The sequence below is a fragment of the Vidua macroura genome, chromosome 1, assembly GCF_024509145.1.
Source record: "Vidua macroura isolate BioBank_ID:100142 chromosome 1, ASM2450914v1, whole genome shotgun sequence".
Classification (NCBI taxonomy): Eukaryota; Metazoa; Chordata; class Aves; order Passeriformes; family Viduidae; genus Vidua; species Vidua macroura.
The window spans coordinates 132727956-132749686 of NC_071571.1; the positions used below are offsets into that span (position 1 = coordinate 132727956).

The 21731-nt window shown below is 36.2% G+C and overlaps 1 protein-coding gene across 4 annotated transcripts in view; it reads left to right on the forward strand.

Moving 5' to 3' along the window:
• VPS13B (vacuolar protein sorting 13 homolog B) overlaps positions 1 to 21731 on the forward strand; it is a 429427-nt gene that overhangs the window by 226276 nt on the left and 181420 nt on the right. For 2 of the 4 annotated variants that reach the window (XM_053998051.1, XM_053998058.1), the window contains exons 24-29: positions 4527 to 4747; positions 8795 to 9007; positions 16842 to 17013; positions 18070 to 18184; positions 18348 to 18395; positions 20760 to 20901. In XM_053998051.1, the coding sequence (XP_053854026.1) occupies positions 4527 to 4747; positions 8795 to 9007; positions 16842 to 17013; positions 18070 to 18184; positions 18348 to 18395; positions 20760 to 20901 (911 nt within the window). The remainder of the gene's footprint in view (positions 1 to 4526; positions 4748 to 8794; positions 9008 to 16841; positions 17014 to 18069; positions 18185 to 18347; positions 18396 to 20759; positions 20902 to 21731) is intronic. The other 2 variants (XM_053998068.1, XM_053998077.1) reach the window with 1 other exon arrangement.

Below are 21731 nucleotides of genomic sequence, written 5' to 3' on the forward strand. Positions count from 1 at the left end.
GTGCCATTTTCAACCTGAAAAGAACTGTTAAATGTTTAAAGTAGAACAGCAGTATGTTGGCCTTCTTACATGTTACCATCTTGCATTAGATTTTAAAAAATGTTTACCTTTAAGTTTACAGAAATTATTTTTTCTTGTATTATATTTAAGATAAATATTTGACATTAATATGGTGTGCCTTTTCATGGAGGGGTTTTTTTGTGACCTTAGATTGTCTATTTCCAACTCCCTTGCCAAGGGCAGGGACACTTTTCACTAGACCAGGTTGCTCAGAGCCCATTCCACCCTGGCTGTGAGCACTTTCAGGGATGGGGCATCCACAACTTCTCTTTGCAGCCTCTTCCAGTGTCTTGCTACTCCTGTAGTGAATAATTTCTTCTTTACATCTAATCTAAATCTACCTTATTTTGGTTTATTTCAGCTTATAGTTGATGTCATCATCTGTAATAGTGATTACTGTGTTTAATTTACCTGTTATGAGAATGGCTTGTAAAATTAGTTCTCACGTTGGAGAAGCTGGAGTTATGCAGACACAGAACTACTTTCCTGCTGCATGACTGGGAGGAAGTACAAGTGACCTGACATGTAGTGACTGCAGTATCTTTTTTTTTAAACATTGCATGTCCCATGAGAATAAGGGCTTTAGAAATCCATGTAAAGACCCTGCAGTGTGGGTACAGAAAGGGAAGTGAAGACACAGTAGTTAGGTTGCTTTTTAAGGATTGCAGGGGATACCAATGGTAAGCCCGGGAATAGATCCCAGAGCACATACATGATAGAGCTTTCATGATCTCCCTCCTACCTTTACTGATTTTAAACAAACAAAATTTCTCTTTTTTAGAACTGTCAGCATCGTATACACAACATCATGTACAAATACCACAATTGCAATCTGTTTTTTAAAATAAAGATAAGTACTTCATAAAAATGAGAGCAAACATAACATTTATTAGTAGTTAAGTACATTTATCAATATTGTATGTCATGCATATGGGAAGTCTTGTTATAAGCATTAGTGATTAACTCTAGCAAAGAAGTCAAGTGCATCAATAAGTACCAGAGAAAGAGCTTCCACATACCAAATTTTTTTATTTATACATTGGAAAAATAATTCAAAAATTCTGTAGGAAATTAGTCTTTCTAAACTATTGGAAATAGCAGATAAATGCCATTTCTTTGAAAATTGTCTGATGGTTGGGTCGGTCAACTGCCAAATACCTGAAAGTGGTATTTATAAACTTAAGAAATTATCAATAGTTTAATTAATAGTTTATCAAATAGTTTAATTAATAATTTTTTAAATACAAATCAGTGAAGATGCTCTACAAAATTAAAAGGAAGGATTTATTATAATAGTAGATGAGGAATTAACAAGAATCTTCAACCATAGTAGGAGTCTTTCATGTGTACATTTTATAATCTGGCCATAATAAATATTGGGTGTACTGTAGTTCCACTGAAGGCAATTCCAGTTTTCCCAATTTACTTAAAATATTTCAGAATTTCATTAATTAGGTGACAAAATAGTAGTATACATAGATGGGAAGATTAGATGTAGAGAAAATTTTGCTAAAACTGGCACTGACTTTTCCTTTCTACCAAGAAATCATTCTTTAAATTATGGGAAAATCCTATAAGCAATGTTGCTTTTGATGTTTAGATGCTTCGAATTAATTTTTTAATAGTTTCATAAAACAAATTTGCAAACGAATGAAGGTGCATTTTTTTCTTAGAAACAAGTAAGACATAGGTACAACAACAAAATAAGGATTTATCATGTGCACAGTTCCAATAAAATGCTAAACCAGGCATATAGTGTATATGGAGCTGAAGATGAGGTAATTGAAGACATTGGGGTAATTTTATAGCTGTAAGTTCACTGTGTCTTTACCAAAGTATTTTTTCAACATACTGTGGTTTCTGTAATTTGATAACATTTTATCATTGTTTTCCTTTTAAGGTAGATATTGTGTGCAGTCTAGTAGAGCTACCACTGATTTTTTTTCCGTAGACATTCTTTCTTTCTAATCCATGAAATATAAACTATGTTTATTTACTGTGGTGGTCACAGAGAAAAACAAAGTTCATATGTAATAATTAGAAACATGTCATTGGAGTTGACTTTGCATTTGAATTTTTTCCATCTATTGCAATTATTTTTTTGTAGTTCTTGGATGACTGAACTTGGAAAAAAACACAAATTAATTGCTTCAAAAGTTTTAATCTGCAAACCTTTTGAAAATATTTTCAAGTTACTTTGAACTGAATTCTTCAGTATGTAATAGCTTCAAAATAAACTCTTGAAGTTTTCAGTTTGTTCTTAGGATGAGACACAGAGTTTTCTGATACATACTTTTGACCATATATATGTATTGCTGAAGCCACCTATGGAAGAAAAAAATAGAAGTCTTATTAAAATAATATGGTTAAAAGATGTTGGAATGAAGCTTTCTTTTAATTTCAAACCCTTTCTAATTTCTTTAACTGATCACTGTTAACAGTTGGTGCTATTTCTTAGTGTTGTGATTTCTCAGCAGGACAGTATTGACTGTAGGTCACACAGGCAGCAAACACACTCTTCATATATTGTTTGAAAACACTGGTTTGAATTTTTTATTGTCCCCTGACACCCCAAGGGGCCCAGCCCAGCCCTTTGTCTACCATTTTCTCCTCTGATTCTCAAGACTGGCTCCCATGCTTCTGGGTTATTAGATTAATTTGGACTCTTTTTATCCATGACTTAGGCCAAAATTTTGAAAAATCAAAACTCATACCAAGTAACTTACTGAATTTTCCTATGAGGAGGACAACTTTTCTCCTTCTCTGCTTTCCCTGCAAAGATGAAGACTGTTTCAGGCATGGCTGAGGTTTGTGGATGCTCATCAGCCTACTGTGTCTGGATGTGGCACTTCATCCAGCTGCTTTTACGTTACTTCATATTGGAACAGGCAGTTTCTTTTGGTGGATTGAAAATTCACATGCTGAGCACAGACTCTAAGTTGTTCAAGTTGTGACAAAAAGGCCCAACTTCCTCAGTAGGAAATCTGACAAATGAGATGAAGACTTTCTTTAAAGAAAACAAAACCAAACAAAAGAAACCCCAAAGGCCCCCCGAAATATTGTTATGTTCTTATCCCTCTGAAGAGCAAAACCCCATTCGTTATCTGTTTCAGGTAAAATTAGAATTATCCACATATCTTTTATTGCCTTATTTTCCTCACTTCTTTTGAACATTCTTTGAATTTTGGTTAGGTGATTCTCCCAGAGCCTAATTTTTTTCCTCTGGGACCTGGCTATCATATGTGAGATTGTATTTGCTTTACATGGCAAGGTTTTGGTAGTGGGGTGGACTGCAGGCCTGACATCTGTGAGAACATTCCAGAAGCTTTCCTCACATCCAACAAAGCCAGTTCCAACTGGCTCCAGATGGACTTTCCCAAGCTGAGTCTGTTCTGCCCATGAACAGTAACAGGTGAATAATTTCTCCCTGTCTTCCAGCCCTTTGTTGTATTTTCTCCCCTAGTCCAGCTGAGTAAGGGGAGTGATAGCAGCTGTAATGGGTTCCTGAAACTCAGCCAGGGTCAACCCACCACAGAGATTCTGTTTTAAGTCCTGTAATCTGTGTGCTCAGTTCCTCCCAACTCTAGCTGGTAGAGCTGTTGAAAATTTTCCTTCACCAAAAGGAGTTCCTGTTGGCCCTTTAAAGAATTACCTGAATAGTTCTGTGACCCTTTTGGAAAAAGTTTTGGAAACTTTTATGTTTCATCTACTGACAACCTAAAGAAAACTGATTGTACAGAAGCTGTAGGCGTTTTGTTGTTCAGCTTGCACTGCCAATTCCCTCACTGATTATTCCTGATATGATTCCTGGTGGGATGCCAGGAACTTCTCTGGGTAGGCTTTCTCCTAAATATAAGAAATTAAGTACTAAGTGTATGTCCATAGTAATTTGGTTTTAGAAAATCCATCATCTAGGAAGTTTAAGTGAGGCGGTGGAAAGAGCTGCCCTATGAGCATTGGAATAGGCTTCACTCTGCAGCACCACTGTGTTGAGATGCAACCTGTAGAATTTAAAGGAAAGAATTCACTTTTTTAGTATTATAGCCTCTAAATAGATTTAAGTATATAATAGAAGGAGCTGCCTCTGAACTGCATCCATATGCTGAAAAAAGTGGGGAGTGTTTTCTAGATATTTCTCAGTTTGAAGAAAATTACAAAAACCAGAAAGATTTCCTTAAGGACTATGTTGTACATGTTTGTTCACAGTTTGGAGTTAAAATTCCCAATGGATTTCAGTTTTTAGAAGTTGTAAAAAATTTATTGCTATTGTTTAGATTTTGATGTATAGCATGGAAATGATGGTTGAATTATATTTATGAGAGTTTGAGATCAATTTAATGGTTGTTGATTGCACTTGCTGACTTCTAAGGTGGTTTAGAATAAGGCCTTTGCTAGCTTTGTGAAATTAATACCATACTTTTTCTTAAGCAATTGTTTAACTGTTTCCCCTTCTTTTTAATCACTAGGTGATGCTTTTCCATGGACAATTAGTCTGCACCATTTCAGTGTATATACTCTTCTTGGACAGCAAATGACTCTTAATTTGGTAGAATCAATGGGCTGTACTTCTACTTTAGCTGTGACTTCACAGAAACTGCTTGCTTCAGGGCCGGAATCCAGACACTCATTTGTTGTCTGCCTCCATGTCGACCTTGAATCTCTTGAAATAAAATGCTCCAACCCCCAGGTTGGTACATTTAATTGATTTATAAAAGGAAGTTAAAAATAACTTGATTTAAGTACGATTGATCTGCATTTTCATGAAGAGGGTCTCTATCTTAATTTTTTTTTAACTGGGTCGTCAAGATCAAGGTGCTTAGATTGAGATTTGCTTTGAAGCTCTCTCAACTTCTGTAATTTAAACTCTTCTCCAAATGTAATAGCTGTAGTATAAATGCATCTTTTGGGTGATGGAGTGAAATGAATTGCAGATGTACCATTAAAGGCTAGGATACTGTTCTGCTGTCACTGTGGATTCTTATATTGAAGTGGTTTAGTGTCGGTTTTTTGCTACATTTTCATGGAACTAACGTTTCTTTGAACATAAAGTGTCTTTTAGGCAAACAATGGTATCCTACAGTAAAAGGAAGGAAAAACAGATGAATGCATGTATACAAAAGTTACCACCTTATTTGTGTTTATTAAAAGGAAAAGGTGTTCTTAGATTTTTTTCAGAAGGCACATCTTGTATTTTAATGACTTGGACCTAGTTTGCTGTAATTTCAAATACAGTAGGTATTTAATAATATTAAAAGTGGAATGGCATTGTTATAAGTGCAAGCCTTACCTAAGTATGAGTTAAGAACTAAGAAGAAAATGGAAAAATACAATATTTTTCAAGCATTCCTATTAAAGTGTAATTAAGTATTTTGTTTTGCAAACAGTAAGAAAATATTTCCACTAAAAAACTGAAACTCTAAGCTCCATATAAATCATACTATGTGCATAGTGAAATGTTAAAATGAAGTTGTAGCATGGAATATTAGATCAAATGTTGTTGTCTTAAAGGATGTCCTTGTACACTGTGATGTTATTAATTTACTGATGTTACTTAATTTATTAATGACTGAAAGGATGCGGAGTAATTATTTGAGTTTACTAAAGGTTCTTGAACTGTCTTTTCTCCTTTACATGTGCCTTACTTGTCCTTTCTGCTTTACTTATGCAAAAGGGAAGAAAAAAATGCAATCAGTCTTCTTGAACCAGATGTCGAAGGATAGAAGATGAAAATGCTGTTCCATAAACAGCATTTAATAGTCATAAATTCACAGTATGAAATTTGATTCCTTACAGTGACAGGCTGTATTTTTTCTATAGATGACAGCCTCAAACTAGGTGAAATTTGGTGAATTTGTTAAATGGTAGCAAAGGTGAAGTATTATATTTATATGACTATTATGATTTAATATGAAACCATGTCCTGATAATTGTAAAGTCAATAGATACTTCCAGTGTGCAAAATTGCCAGGATGTTGTCTTTGGTTGTAGTTTTCAATTTTGTTGTAATGTGTTATTTTTAAAGTATAAAATGCTGTAACATATTGAGCTTTACAGATTTTGCCAAGTAGTCAGTGGGGTCTTATTGAGTTATGTGTGGTTTTGCTGAGGAGGGAGTGGAAGCAGTGAGAGGGAAGCCTTTTTTAACAAATACTGGCAGTTACCCTTTTTGTCCTACCATTTTTCTTCTCTTAAATAGTGTGTCCCAAAAATAATTATTATATATGCTCAAAAATACTTAGAGAGGAGGGAGGCCTTACACTTATACTAGCCCTTCTCCTATAATCAGAAATGTGTTTGTAAACTATTGAGACTACACATTTGAAAACATACAACCAACAAAAGAAAAAGGAATCCTTCCATTTTAATCAGTAACATGGAATGTTGCAATGGAATGAAATAATGTGCATTAAAAATAAGCAAAGATGTGACTTTATCTGAAGTTTTGATATTTTATTTACATGTAGACACACACCATCGTTTTTGTTTTAATTAGGCTTTATTGTGAAGCTCTTTGGTATTTTTACCTTTTAACATAACTCTGTGAAAATCATCTCCCTCTAATGAAAGTGTGCCTTTTTGTTTGCTGAACTTATGTCACAGTTGAGACGGCCACAATACACAGGGTATTACCGTGCAATTTCAGAAGGCTTTAAACACCTGCCCATACACAGTAACATCATGTCACTTCAGAAGGCTGCAAGCATCTGCCCTTCTTGTGCTTTAGCCCAGCCTTTTATACCCCTCATTGCTCATGCACTGCACCTGTGTGCCCTTTGTTCCCTTTGGTGGCTGGTCGGTGCACCCAGGCACTCCATGGCTCATTGCTTTCAATGCTGTTCACCTGCTTTTCACAGCTGTAGCCCATTGGGGATGAGGCTCAGTCGCAGCCCCACTCCCAAATACCACAAACTGTGTAGCTACAAACTTATTTTGTCCCTAGTTTCAGAGTGGGATAGAGTATTTTGATCATACTACTTGGTTGGCTGGTTGCTTGTGATGTTCAGAGACATGGCTACTGCTATCTGAAATAGCCACTGTTTCAGAGTGGCTGGAAAGATTCTAGCCTGAGCAATTTAAAAAAGTCTCCCTGACAAGATAAGTAATTACTAGCTTTAATGATTAGGACTGCTGCAACCTCAGTAAGATTTGAACCTTTCAGTGTTGGATTAACTGATGACAAGCCTTTTGACCTTGTATATGAGCATATATGAAAAGTTGCATATATGTACAAGTTCCTTCATTTGCATTACTTTGTGTCTTTAGGAACAATAGCATAAATAATTTTCTGAAAGCCCTGTTTCATTAAAGCAAAAAAATATAGCTTAAGTTCTCTTTTGGTTTCTTGGAAAAAAATTGGTACATGGGGAAATTGCAAGCATGTATGATTTGGATATCTGCCTGTATTCTATTAAATTTCTAGAGATACTTTTGCCAGCAAAGTGTCAACACCAGTTAATGTTATATTAGTCAATCGATTGGGTGGAGGTTACATTAGTTAGTTACATTAGGACATTAGTTGAGCTTCCTGCACTACATGGAAAAGACTTGGGAAAACTTAGAAACTTGAATTTGGTAATTTAAAGGTTACTAGAGCCTATCAGAGTACTACAGACACAAAATACTTTAGAGCATAACTGAAAGAGTCCTTCACCACAGCCAGAGTTGTTTGGCTGTAGATTGCTCTGTGTATAAAGGAAAAAAAATGTACTGTGAAGTTTGTTTCCTCTAAGGAAAATTCTGTCAAAAGATTATGTGACCTGCTCTGTGTAAACCTTCAAACTTCAAAAGAAAATCCAAGATGAATTAAGAAGGTTTTTATAAAATTCCAGCATTTCACCTCTTAAGAAAGGACTGCACCATGTACTTTGAGACTTCATCACACATTCTCACGCACAAAATCAAGTACTGTTTTATATCAAATATAGATTGACAGCAGTATTTTTCTGCGTCTGTTCTGCCCACATAAGAAGCAAGCTTCGTAGAGCAAAAGTGTCCTGAGGCTTAAAGTTCTTATAAATATGAGAATTTAAATTTTTTATAATGGCAAGTTGGGTATGGTATCCAGCTGTGAATCTGCTTATATATTATTTTCAGTTTTCACTGACCTTTTTTTATACAGTATATTCCAATATGTTGTCATACAAATTCCATGATTAATGCCTATTTACAAAAACTTGTGTAAATATCTTAGAACTGAGTCAAACAATGTGCAAGTTAAACAGTGTGTTTCTAAATATTGGAATGACATATGCCGGGAGACTATTGAGTTTGGTAGTGAATATTCTTCCAAAGCTAGATCAGTTTCACATGCTGCATGGGATCATTATTTTAATAGAATTTTAGTGAATAATTTTGCATTGTTAATATTTTATAAGTTTACATTTGCCTTTTCCTAGAGACAGGATCTATACATATGAAATATATGATAAATTACCTTTGCTTAATTGTTAAAATTTATGTTAATAAAAATTTTACAAGACCATGTTATTGTTTATGTTTTTGAGCTATGTACCATGTGTTTACACAAAGAACAGATTATTTTTATCAGAGTCAATATACTGTAAATGATGTTGATTATTTTATTTGCAATGTAGTTTCTTATCAGAACATTATAAATGGTGAGAAGTTCAGTTCTGCTATATTCTAAGCCTCAGTCATCAGGACTTTGATGATTTTTCCTTCACCTCATTAAGAAAAGCTTCATCCTAAAATAAAGTCTAATTTTTTATTTTAGGTGCAGCTTCTGTATGAACTGGCTGAGATCACAAGTAAAGTTTGGAATAAAATTCAGAGGAAAGGAGTTCTATATCAATCTGTGTCTTCTGTCTATACTGAAACCATGACAGGACCTGTTCCTCCTAGTTCTCCGGTTAAAAGTAGCGTTGGTACCATTCCACCAGATACCAGCACATATAGTCCATCTGCTGACATTGGAACCACTACAGAGGTATTTTTATTTCTTAAAAAAAAGTGTTATGTGAGTTCTGACCTACAAAATGCAGCGGTATGCAGTCAAGGAAGAACCAGAAAAATCAGAAAGAGTAGTAAAGTCCAGGTGGTTTGCCCCAATAAACTAATGCATAGTACTTATTACTCATTTTAGTGGAACAAAAGAGAGAAAAAAAACATTTGCTGTGTTGTGCCTATATTTATTATTTGTTTGTATTGTTTCTCTTTGAAGTGAGTGTGTATTATTTTGTGTTAGAAAACTGTGGTTAGTGTGTTCAGGTCAGGAAGCATAAGCCATTTTTCATGTCCAGAATTAGTAGAGTAGTAAGTGTTGTTTTGAAAATACCTGTGATACCTGTGCTACTTGTGAGCTGTTCCAAGTAGTCAGCCAGTCACTCTGATGCCTGGGTCAGTAGAGAGCTGCTGTGTGTAAATTGCATTGGCAACCAGGAGAGGTACTGGGCTGTGAAGGCTTCCAAGGTTGGCATTGCATGCAGCTGTGTGCTCACCCCGCCTCCATCTCTTGAACACTGTGCCATCTGTGACCTACTCCTGAAGCTCAGTCCATTCCCCTGTCCCAGCTGTCCATGTCTCACACTGCTTCTGTAGCTCTGTCACACGAGCATTTGTGTATGCATCTTCAGATATGATTGGCCACTCGGGTTCATGTATTTCTGCTTCTTTAGTTTATAACACTGTGTAACTGCCTGGAGCCGTCTGGTACCTGATCAGAATGTTGGTGTTTGCCTGAGACTTTAAAATATTTGAGGCAGGGGGAGGAGTCCTGCGCCACACTGAGGAAAGCAGGCTAATTCTTTTATCAGATTGAGTGCCATGTTAAACTTCATCCATGAGTATCATTAGCCATAAGTCACCAGGTGGCTGGTATAGAGTAGAATGGGTGGTCACAGGAAGCTTTGCAACTGCACAGGCATAGTATTTGTGGTTTTCTTAGTGCTTCTGTCAGGTTTGCAAATTAAAATAGTGAGTTGACCTTGCTTGTGCTCCAAGAAAGAGTCAAAAATGTGTCAGATGAATTGAAGTTATACCAAGGTATCACATGTATTCAGTGCTTTGTTTTTAACATAAATCTATTAGAATGTAGGGAGACTTTTCTGAATGACTGGCTTTCAGTCTCAGGATAGCCCCATCAACTTTAGGGACACATCACAGAACAGTTCTGAACACAGGCAGATATACAGTAATTTGGATTTGGAGTGCAATACATATTCAGCATTTGGCCAGGATTGGCTTAGCCCTGTGTATAGTTTATATTAATTCTCAGGTTTGGAGAAAATGAAATGGTGATTGCTAGTGCCTACTTTTTAGATGCATCATACACACACACAACGCCGTAGAGGCATCTAACATTTAAAGGTGTTTGAGCTAGAGTTTCAGTTCTTAAGTTGTTCCACTAAAATGTTTGTAGATTATTTGAATAACCTTAGTTTTGGTGTATATCTACATGTGCATGATTTCAGTTGTGAAAAATATTGCTATAGGTACAGAATTGAAGGGAAGCAATAATAGTAGGAAAACTATATGGTCACAAAAATAGTGGTTTTCCCCCTATTCACATCAAATTATTTCTCATTACAATCAGAAACCACCAGCTTTATAAATAACAATTTGTTTTTTATCATCTATATAGACAGCAGTATTTGGAGTACATGTTGTACTTGAAGCATTAATTGAAACTCTTCAGTAATTGTTTAATCCGTATGTTCCCAAGATTATTTTGGTAATATGGGTCCAAGTTCAGTGTTCATATCCTACCCTTTTACAAAATGTTCTTTATCATTTATTTAATTTTCTTACTATTCTCAACAAATGTTACACACTAGCTAGAAAATTTCTTATCCTAAGAATTCTAAATCATCTAAATGAAATTTAGTGATTTAGTGAACAAGGGACAATGTTAGAATAAATGAATTAAATAATAATATATATTTCTATAGGTTTGACTTGCAGAAGTTGTCCAGAAGTTTGTTTTTTTATCAGACTCTGTATTTTGTTTATATATTTCTATAGTTTTGAGCCTTGAAATCTTGAAATCTGTCAAACAACACCAGCTTTGCTACCATAGCTATGGGATTTTTTAAGTTTAGAGATTTTATAGTTACTGTATTTTGCTCTGTGGGAGACACATGATTATTTTTAAAGTTTCTTTCAACTGCAACAGACTTGCTATAAAAGAAGAAAGCAAACTTGCACAACTATATCAAATAGCAAAAAAAAAAAAGGTGATTGTGAATGATTTATATTTTAAGCTGTGTCTAAGTCTTTTCTTGATTTGAGCACCACGGGCTGATGTGGATAAAGCTACCTAGGTTTACTGACTTTTAGCCTGGGTGTGGTAGAACAGAGAAGCATGAGTGAGAGGCTTAAATACTGGAGGCTGGAAACAGTTAATCATTTCTACCATCCCTGCCTTGGAAAAGGTAAGGTAGTGCAGACTGCAACAGGCCACTTGTTACTGTTTACTTAAGTACAAACAGTGGTAGAAGTGTTTAGTCCTTGGGGAAGCTCAGTGATTGAGCAAGAACGCAGAAGTTATTTTGATAAGGCATAGCATTAGTGTGGCCAAACTCTGATCATCCCTGAGCTTTAGGCAGGCCAAGGATGAAGGCCTCATATGTTTGGATCTTCCTGATGAACAAAGATAAATTCTGGTAAGAAAATAAACTCAGTATATTGGTCAATTTGCAACAATTGGTAAAAGAATTAAACTGTATATTTTAGGACTTGGCATGAGAAGTTGTGGGAAAATAGTTCAGGGTTTCTGACTCTGGCTTCATTTTTCAGTAGAGCTGGAAACAGAGCAGAAAAGTAATGCATAAACATATTTAACAATAACATGCTGGGTGCTGAAAATCCCAAATGAAAATTGAAACTCAATGAGAAACAAGAGTCTTTCTTCTCACTTCAGTTTCTTAGTTTTCACTGCAAAAAATTTCTGTGAATTTGAGCGTATTTGGGGGAAAAAAAAAGTCAGCTACTGCAGACCATCAGTTTTTCAGACCCTTTGACTCTGCCTAATGGTTGTGGTTACAGTACCATGAACAGAAGGCTAAGAAATGCAGTCTCTTCGATTTTTGCCTCCCAAAGGACAGTCATACAACATGTTCTATCTGTCTTCAGAGGAGCATCTGCCACTGACAAAGGGAATGGGCCAATTCAGCTGTTTACACATGTTTCCACTGCAGAAAAAAATGTAGGTAGTATGTTGAAGTTAAACTGTTGAAGGAGGCAGAGGCAGCATGGTGTCCCTCTGACAGGGACAGGGTGTTGAGCAGCTGGGGCTGTCTCTGGACCAGCTCTGCAGCTGCCATGGCTGCCAGCAAGAGATCACTGCTGGGCCCCAGAGCCCAGCCCAGTTTTAGCTACACTGACCTGCTGTCACTCCGAGGGGGAGTAAGGGCAAGTGACCTGGAATACTGGGTGGGACTGCAGTAGCCCAAGAACAGAATTGTAGGTGAGATAAAGCCCAAGTGGGTTGAAGCCCTTGGTAGGATTTTCAGGCTGCGTAGTAGAATGAATTCCAAACCCTGGCAATTGCAGTTCCAGCTTCTAATGATACATCTGGGTCGGTATCTGTAACTGTAGGGTAAATGCAGTTCTTCAGAAATCTCATAAATACAGTTTTAAGTAGCCTTGTGCCAGAATTACCAAGTGACTGATTCTCTGAGAAGCATTGTACACAATTTAATATCTTCAGAAAAATAATCCTAAAGAAGTGTGGGAAAATTATAGCGTGACTTTTCTTCAGAGTAAAGTTATCTTTGTACTCAAACCACTAAATAAAAATAGCTCTCTGTGGAAAAAAACCCTAACAAAATGCATGAAACATCTGAAAACATTAAATTGCAAAAATAAAAGAACCCAATTATAAAATTCAAAAATTACCATGGTGGCAATACGTATTTTCTGTTAAATGTACCCCTTTAAGTTTAATCAACTATTGTTTACTTATTTTTCAACTATCAGAAATGTAGAGACCTGCCAAAATTTTAGAACAAAGTTGATTTTCATTCAAAATCCATTTTGGAAGATGTTCAATGGGAGAGTGGGGGGGGGGGGGGTGTGGAAGACAAGAAAGACACTGTCTCTAATTCCCACTCATTCCATCACAGTTTTTAAGTTACAGTTTGGCAAAATGAAGTGTGTTTATGGTACAAACAGAACTTGAAAAATTCTTCAGATTTAAAAAAAAAAAAAAAGAAGAAAACAATAGCTTTTTATAGAATGCAAGTAATAGAGAGCTACAAATGGGTCCACCGAACATCATCTTTGTCAACAATACTATCTTGAACTGTAAATAAACATGAAAGTATTGTTTTTCCCTTTCCTTACCTTTATTGGCTTTTATTTCTTGATGCTTTGTGAAATCCATCTGAAGATCTCAGCACGGGGAAATTCTCTTTGGGTGGCTCCTTCCTTCAAATCTGCTGGAGGGATCTGCCCAAAGTGCTGTTGACTCCACCATCTTTTTAGAGCATGTGAGTTTTGATGAGAAAGGTCATCTCAGACACAGTGAAAGTCCAACACTGAATCATCATCTTTTAGGGCAATCATTCAAAAGCAAATTACGAAGGTGTGGGAAGTTATTGAAAGGCAGAGGGTCAAAGGAGCTGTGTGGATATTATAGAAAAGAAACAAATACAGAGGAATTTATTGTCAGAAATTGAAAGGATCAGAACTAATGCCATTCTCATGGCATGAAATCTCAAGTCATGATATAGGTTGAGGTTTCTTTGATGTCCTCTAAGAATGAGGACTTTGCAAATAAAGACTCATTAAATCTCAAAAGCATTGAGGTTTTGGAAGGATTTTTCACTCCTACCTTTCATTGCTTTACAAGTGAGCAGAGTAGTTGAAGGGAGGCAGGCTAGTGTTTGCCCAGGATTGACAGGGATAGCTGAGGACAGCAAAATGGCTGGGTTATGTCACTGTCTTATTACCGGAGCCTGCCATTTCAGGAGAAGCAATAAGGGCTAACACTGGTTAGCACGGAGAAATGACTGCTCTGCCTACATCCTTTCAGATGCTGGGGAGCTTGCAGGCCTGATACTCTCCAAGGCTGCTTTTGCCATACTTTTTTGTTCCAAGGACAGGTGCTGGCATCCTTGAAGAAAACTGAATTTTGTTTACAGTGTTGAAAAGATATTTACTCTTGTGTCACTGTCAGTGCTGCCTTGTAGGATAATTAAGTGGCACTGGAGAGAGTAGAGCTCTTTGTGGACATAGTAGGAAGTATCTTGCAAGGACATGGTTAGCAAATAGTGTTAAGAGATGGGAATCTGGACAAAAAAGGTGAGAGGCAGGAAGGATTTTGCTGGAGAAGCAAATAGGAAGTGCAAGTCACAGCTTGTGAGAAAGAAGTTAACCTCTGCCCTGAACATGTTATTTAGCAGGTTCTACCACAGTTTATTTTTATCTCATTTTGTTGGGTGCTATGTGTTCAATGTGCCACTCCAATTTGTGAGCTAGATGCATCATAGTGAAGTGAGCTATCTGAGGTTTCTCCAATGAGATGTCCTGCTGTGGTGGCATTAAATATTACTAGATACACAGCAGGAGACAGGCCCTGCTATATTTAATAATTAAATTTGCAGACGGTGTAAGAGTAAAACAGACAAGGAAGAGTAAACAAACTCTAAAAGCAAGAGGGTGATGCTAAGCCCATGACTTGGAGAGAGATTTCAGGTGGGATTGTATAAAGAAGTTAGCTCACTTAGAATGTGGTAGGGAGAAAATGCTTTTTGGACCTCAGGATTCTAACAGTTTTTCAAAAGATGATCACCTATGGCTCTTCAGATAATCTGTTCAGAGCTGTAAGCAATAATGCCTTATATAAGAAAAACAAAAAATAAATAGAAATATACTTGTTTGCTTTCATGCATTTTGATTAACGAAAAGCCACTGTCACTATAGATGGTTGAAGGTGAACTGGATCTTAATTTTCATTGCATCACTTCATATGATGTCTGTTAAGCTGGTCCAGCTATTATAGTCTCACGTTTAGGTGTTATTTTCTTGAAACATGCATTGGTTAGTTGGACAAGCTTTCCCTTCCTCATACGAATGAGTATCTGGAAGTATCTGACTCAAGTTCTTTGAGTCAGCTATTGACAGCGTAGATGGTTTCTTCTCAGTTGTGGTATCACTGAGCTTTTCAAGGGTAAAGGTTACTGCACGCAGATAAAGTACCTTTGCTGTTTCTCTCAGTGTCCTCTTATAGTTTAGAAAACTGCGGCGTAGAACCCCTAAAACCCCATCCCAGGATGCAACAATAAATTAAATTGTAGGCCTGAGTTGAATGAAAATGTGATTTGTCAACATAAATGCTTCCATATGAGCTATGTCATGAGATTTGGGCTAGGTCCACTCCTTCCAGAAAATAGATTGCTAACAGAACTTCCATACTTGCGTTTTCCAGCCTTGGACCGCAGAATGAGGCAAGTACTGTCAGATTTTAAGTTTGCTACTGAAAGCAAGCTTTCCTGGGCATCTGAAGTTGGAACGAGTGTGTTCTGAATCTTGCCTGACAGGTTAAAATGGTTTCAGCCCAATTGTAGTGCTTACTGTGTAGATCTGCCTTCTGGGGTGACGTCCATAGAAATAATCTTGGCTTTTAATTAGATAAATCTCAAACATGCTGTTCATCATATTTTGCAATGCCTAATCCCACAAACCTTTAATGAAAGATAAGACTTTGGGTGTTTATTGGTCTGTTAATCTTAGAAACAGCTTGGTCTTAGTGGATCAAAGTGACTAAACCTTCTTCCTTTCTTTGTGCTTGAATGAAGAAAATTTGCAACACGTGGTGGAGTTGCAAGTGGAGATGCTCCTGGATATTCAGTAGCTTCTGGATGACGTTAGTGACTATGTGTCTCTTGCATTCAGTTTAATAGGCTGTAAACACTGGGGGCTGATGAGCAGTTGTATGTTTGCATCTTTCTTTCTCTATTTGGAAGATCCAACAAAGGAGTAGGATGAGGTCCTTTGGCTGGTAAATATTATCAGAACATGCCTGCATTGCTCTAATAAGCCCACATAACAGTATAGTTTTCATTTGTTGTCATCTTCTCCTAAAAACATTAATCTTTGTGTCTTCTTTGTTGAGCCCTTAAAACTGTAGGGAAGGAACAGAGATTTTTGATGGCACAGAAGCTTCTACAGGCTCATTTTTCAACATTTCATACATCTAAGAATATTACAGGTGACAATCATTTTTTAAACAGAAGTATTTAGTAAGTGGCAAATAAAAAGTTTCCAATTCTTACGGAAAGCTGTTATTTTCTGAAATCTTTTTTCCAAGAAATTACAGGGAAGCACATGCAAGGGGGAAAAACATGACTCAAACGCAGTGTGTACATAGTGTAGGTCTTAGGGCCTTACTGGGTGGCTCTTCATTTGGTGCTTCCAGTGAGTCCTCCTTCCTTTGCCTTTCAGATATGTGCAAGCCTCCGTATCCCTTTTCCTACTGCATCTCCAAATATTCCCTTTAGCCTTTGTTTTAAATTGATGATTGTGTTTCCATGGTGTAGAATTAATAAGGCAAGTGTGCTATGCTAAGGAGACCTGTCATAAAACCTTGCAGTTTTACCATTCAGTCTTTGCCATAGTCTGTTATCTCTACCAAAGAAAAGGGAAAAATACTTTGTTTATCTTTTCCTGCTGTTAGTTACAAATTGTTTAATTCAAATATACTATTTGGGAATCTGTATTTCTATAGTATGTGCATCCATATCAGTTGAGATAGAAAAAAACCCCAGAAGTGGTGAAAAGCAATACCTTTTTTTGCCTCAGCTATTACTTTTGTTTTGTAGGGTGATTCTCTTCAGGGTGGTGATGATTCTCCCTTCTCAGACTCCATTACGTTGGAACAAACAACAAGTAATATTGGAGTCTCAAGTGGACGTGTCAGCCTGTGGATGCAGTGGATGTTGCCAAAAATTACTGTAAAATTGTTTGCTCCTGATCCTAGAAATAATGGCACAGGTATTCTGCATTTTTCTGCCTAATGTACTACTTTAAAATTTCATTTAAATTCCTAATGTACTGTTTTAAATAGCACAGCCTATTTTACAGCACCGTATTAGCTATTCAGAGCTTGTATCAACATTACTGAACACTATAACAAAGAAATAATGGGTTGGAGCTGTATTTTAAATAACAGCAACAAAATGTAGTTAGGTTACTGCATGCAAATTAGAATTCAGTGTTGTTCTTTGACATAAACTTTCCCCTCCATGTGGACAGATGATTAAGTTAAACTGGAAATAAGTTAGTTAACTTCTGTAGAGTGCTGCGTTTATTTCCTTAGAACCAATAATGTTTCATTTTGATATGATTTATTCATATGTTTTGTGTATGTCCATATATAGTCCATTCTAGTTTAATCCTGATAAGTTCAATTTAATATAATCACCATAATGTAATCACTAAAGTCAAAGGAAGTTTAATACAGGGTTCAGAGGAGAAGTTTCAACTTCTGTGTTGAAAAGAAAAATATGTGTTGTGCACAGCTTATCTTTTTTTTCTTTGAGATATAGTTGAATTATCATCCAGCAGTAATTGTTTGAAAGAAACTCAGATTCCATAAATTGCAGGACTTCAATTTTTTTTTCTAGGAAATACTGCTGCTTAGCTATTAACATTATTGCCCATAGAAATGTGAAAAAATAAAGTGACTAATTTTTAAGGCTAGTTTTCAAGAAATGTACTTGAACCTTTGATTTTAAAAAAACTAATTACACAAGAGAAAGAAAAATCTAGTATAATTAGAGTAAATATCTTGGCAATTTTTTTTCCCTAGGAATTATGCTATGAATACCTAAACTAGAAACCCCATGTGTGTGTTTCTCAATACATTTTTATAAAAAGGTTTGGATTCTAGTGTGACACTTGAATCAAAAAGTGCTTTATGAGAAAACTCTGAGTAGAAATAGCATCATCCTATTTACAAAATGTAGTGTCTCAGATATATTTCTTGCTTAAAATCCTTCAAGTTTCAGATTAATAAGTAATAATTTTTATTTTCTTTGACTATTGCAGAAGTCTGTATTGTCAGTGAATTAGAGGATCTCAGTGCCTCAGTGGATATGCAGGATGTCTATACCAAAATCAAATGTAAAATAGAAAGCTTCAATATTGACCATTACAGAAACAGGTAATTCCTGCGAGTTGTGATGCTTTAATTTCAGGCTGAAAGATAAAGGCAGGAGGTGTTTTGGGTTTTTTCCTTCTTAATTCGTAATTTAAGGTATATATTCAATTTCAGTTAAATTATTTTAACCTTTTAAGTAATAAAAATCACAATTGTGTTTCCTCAGAATTAGATCTAATTCCAGAAAAATACATAGAAATCATTGCAAATTTAGGTGAGTGGTTTTTTTCACAATTACTCCTCTCTTGATCCATTAAATGAAAAAAATTAATTTTGGCTTAACTTTAGAATAGGGAATTCCTGAAATATTGGTTCATGATGTGTTAGCAAGTGCCATTATTTAATGCTTTATGCTATGTTACTCTTACATGCTGAAGAGAAACAACTCCGTTTTCAGAAACATCTGTTGTTGTGGCAAAGCAGCAGTTCATGTATCGAGGAGAGCTGAGCTGATGATCTCTGCTGTGTCACATGGCACAGTGCTGTGCAGACACCCCAGTAAAACTTCAGGAATTAATCTCAAGCAGTGCATCATCAATACTGTGTGTATTCAGAGTCTGCATTCCCACTCTGCAAGTCCTGTTGTCGGCATAGTTTGCTGCACTGACATGACTGTGTCACTTGACACTCAGGCACACGATTCTGGAGACAGATGGCATGTGCCATCTCCTAGTTTGTGTTGGCCATGAGCACACCAGTCTTGACAGAGAGAGAGCCTGTGTAGTCAACTAGGGTAGTAATTGCCATTACAGATCAACTAATTCCATTAGGAATTAAGAGATTAAGAGAAAATAGAATAGTTATGTTACTCTTTGAGAAGAAAAACATAGTTAAAAGCTTCAGCACGGCTGTTGGCATTGAAAATAACTAAAATATTTAGGAGTATAAATAATTTTGACTTGGGAACCAATGTCTGCAAGGTCTTTTTGAATGCTTATTTTTCCCTATGTACAATAGGAAGGAGATTTAGTATTAATTTAGCAACGTTACCATCGTTTCTTTATGATTTTATTCCTGATGAGCTGTCTTAAAAATTATTTTGATTCCTTTCTTTTTGCCTAAGTTACAAATGCAGTTATTGTTTGTATATAATATCATATTTGCTAATTTAAGTTTTTACTTTTTTAAAAAAAATATTTTAAAATCATGTCACCGTGCAGGAGTGCTGAGCATGTCCTGGGATACATCAGACACGGCATTACCAGCCGGGCAAAGGAGGGGATTGTCCTGCCCTGCTCTGCACTGGGCAGCCTCACCTTGAATGCTGTGTGCAGTTTTGGGCACCACAATATAAGAAAGTTATTAAACTGCTAGAGAGCATCCAAAGGAGGGCAACAAAGCGGGTGAAGGGCCTTGAAGGGAAGCCATGTGAGCAGCATCTGAGGCCACTTGCTCTGTTCAGCCTGGAGAAGAGGACACTGAGGGGAGACCTCATTGCTGTCTACAATTTCCTCATGAGAGGAGGAGGAGGGGCAAACACTGATCCCTTCTCTGTGGTGACCAGTGACAGGACCAGAGGGAACAGAATGAAGCTGTGCCAGGGGAGATTTAGGTTGGATATCAAAAAGAGGTTCTTCACCCAGAGGCTGGTTGGGCACTGGAACAGCTCCCCAGGGAAATGGTCACAGCACCAAGCCTGACAGGGTTGAAGAATCATTTGGACAATGCTCCTGGGGATGGTGCTGAGCAGGGCCAGGAGATGGACTCGATGATCCTTGTGGGTCCCTTCCAACCCAAGATAATCTATGACTCTGTGAAATCCCAGTAGCCAGCTTCTCTTAACAAACTTTGGGGGAAACAAACAAACAAAACCCCTAAAAAACCCCAACAAACTCAAAACTTACTTCACTTGAAAAAATTGTCACTGTTCCCATTTATATTTTCTAATTTGGAGTACCTTTCCTATGTGCAAATCTGTGGACTAAAAGCGAAAGCAGAGAATAGATAAGGTGAACTTTCTGTCTTCCAGGCCAGGGGGAGATTGGCAGTCAGGACATTTTGAAGGAATTTTTCTACAATGCAGAGAAAAAATTTTGGTGAGATTTCTGTAGTAAACTAAGGTGCTTACATGAGTAACTCTTCTTAAGCAAATTACTTCACTTTATTCTCCTACATGTTAAAAAGAATGGTTACAAGAACTGTACAAGGCACATTTTAACACTTAAAAGCTAACTTTTTCTAAATAATACTGATTTTTAACATATGAATACAGATTTGCATTCGCAGTGTCTTTGTTCTTGTAATCTTTCTCCTTCTTGTTCTGTTAAAGGTGTCTGCTGAAAATCCAGGGTAAGTCTCTTTTCTACATGCAGGATTTTACTTTTATTCTCATGTGTCTTCATTTCTTGCTTTAGGTTGTCCTTTCACATAAAATTTTACAGTTACCTTTTTTAATCACTTTTTTTTGTTTGATCTACTTGAATTTCAGCTTTTTAGGAAAAGATATGGCATAGGTTTATCTTGCAATTACATCAAAACACTCAAGCTAAATGTAAACAATTTTTTTTTTGCTTACAGCAACTTTTTTGTTTCTTTTTTATTTTCTTCCTATACTCCATGCCTCGTTCATTACCTCAAGCCTTGGGGAAGATTCTTGGTCTCTGGGGCAATATGGAGGTGTGTTCCTTTCCTGTACCGACAAGCTGAACAGACGTACCTTGTTGGTTCGACCTATCAGCAAGCAGGATCCTTTCAGTAACTTCTCTGGCTTCTTTCCTTCTGTAAGAATATTTTTAAAATTTTTGTATACAGAACTTTCACTAATAAATGCCAGCAAAAAAAGAAAAAAATCCTAATTTCTTGTAGTCTAATTTATTTTTTGTAATGAATATATTTCTTGGTGATATTGATTATGTAACTTGTGTTATTTCCACCTCATCCTTTAGTACTAGTTGTCATTTTTTAGCAGATTAAGGGAATGAGGGTTGATGGTTCACAACCTTGTACATAACAACGGAGCACTGAAGTCATTGAGATTTGTTTAAATAAGTAATGAGTACACACAGTATGTTTGAAGGCCAAAAATGTAAAAGCCAGTACTAAATGCTGCATTTTTAGTGTAATTCTGATATCTACTTAGGGATTTAAGTACTTGGTATTACTGCAGTATACCTTTATGCAGCCTTATAAAATTGCTTCTCTAATTATGATAATGCAACAATTAATAATTCCATATTTGAGTCTTTTTTTTAAATTCTTGGAAGATTACTTGCTGATTCTGAATATCTCAGTCGGAGATATTTAAGTCATTTTCTTCTTGCCTCTTTATCCTTGAAGAACTTAATGTGTTATGACATTGGCCTCTATCTGTGGGTCTGTGGAATTATTTTATGTTAGTGAAAGTTCTGGATGGTCTGATTTATTTTCGTCATGAAAATTGATTGTGAATACTTTCTCTTATTCTGGTTTTTTCAATTCTTATAGTAAATAAATTTACCAATTTGTTTTAATTAATTTAATTTTAAAAGCTTCCAGTTTTCCACCATTTAAACTATGTATCCTGTTTATTTAAGAAAGAGATGTTGTTCTTCTGCTAACAATGTTTAAATTT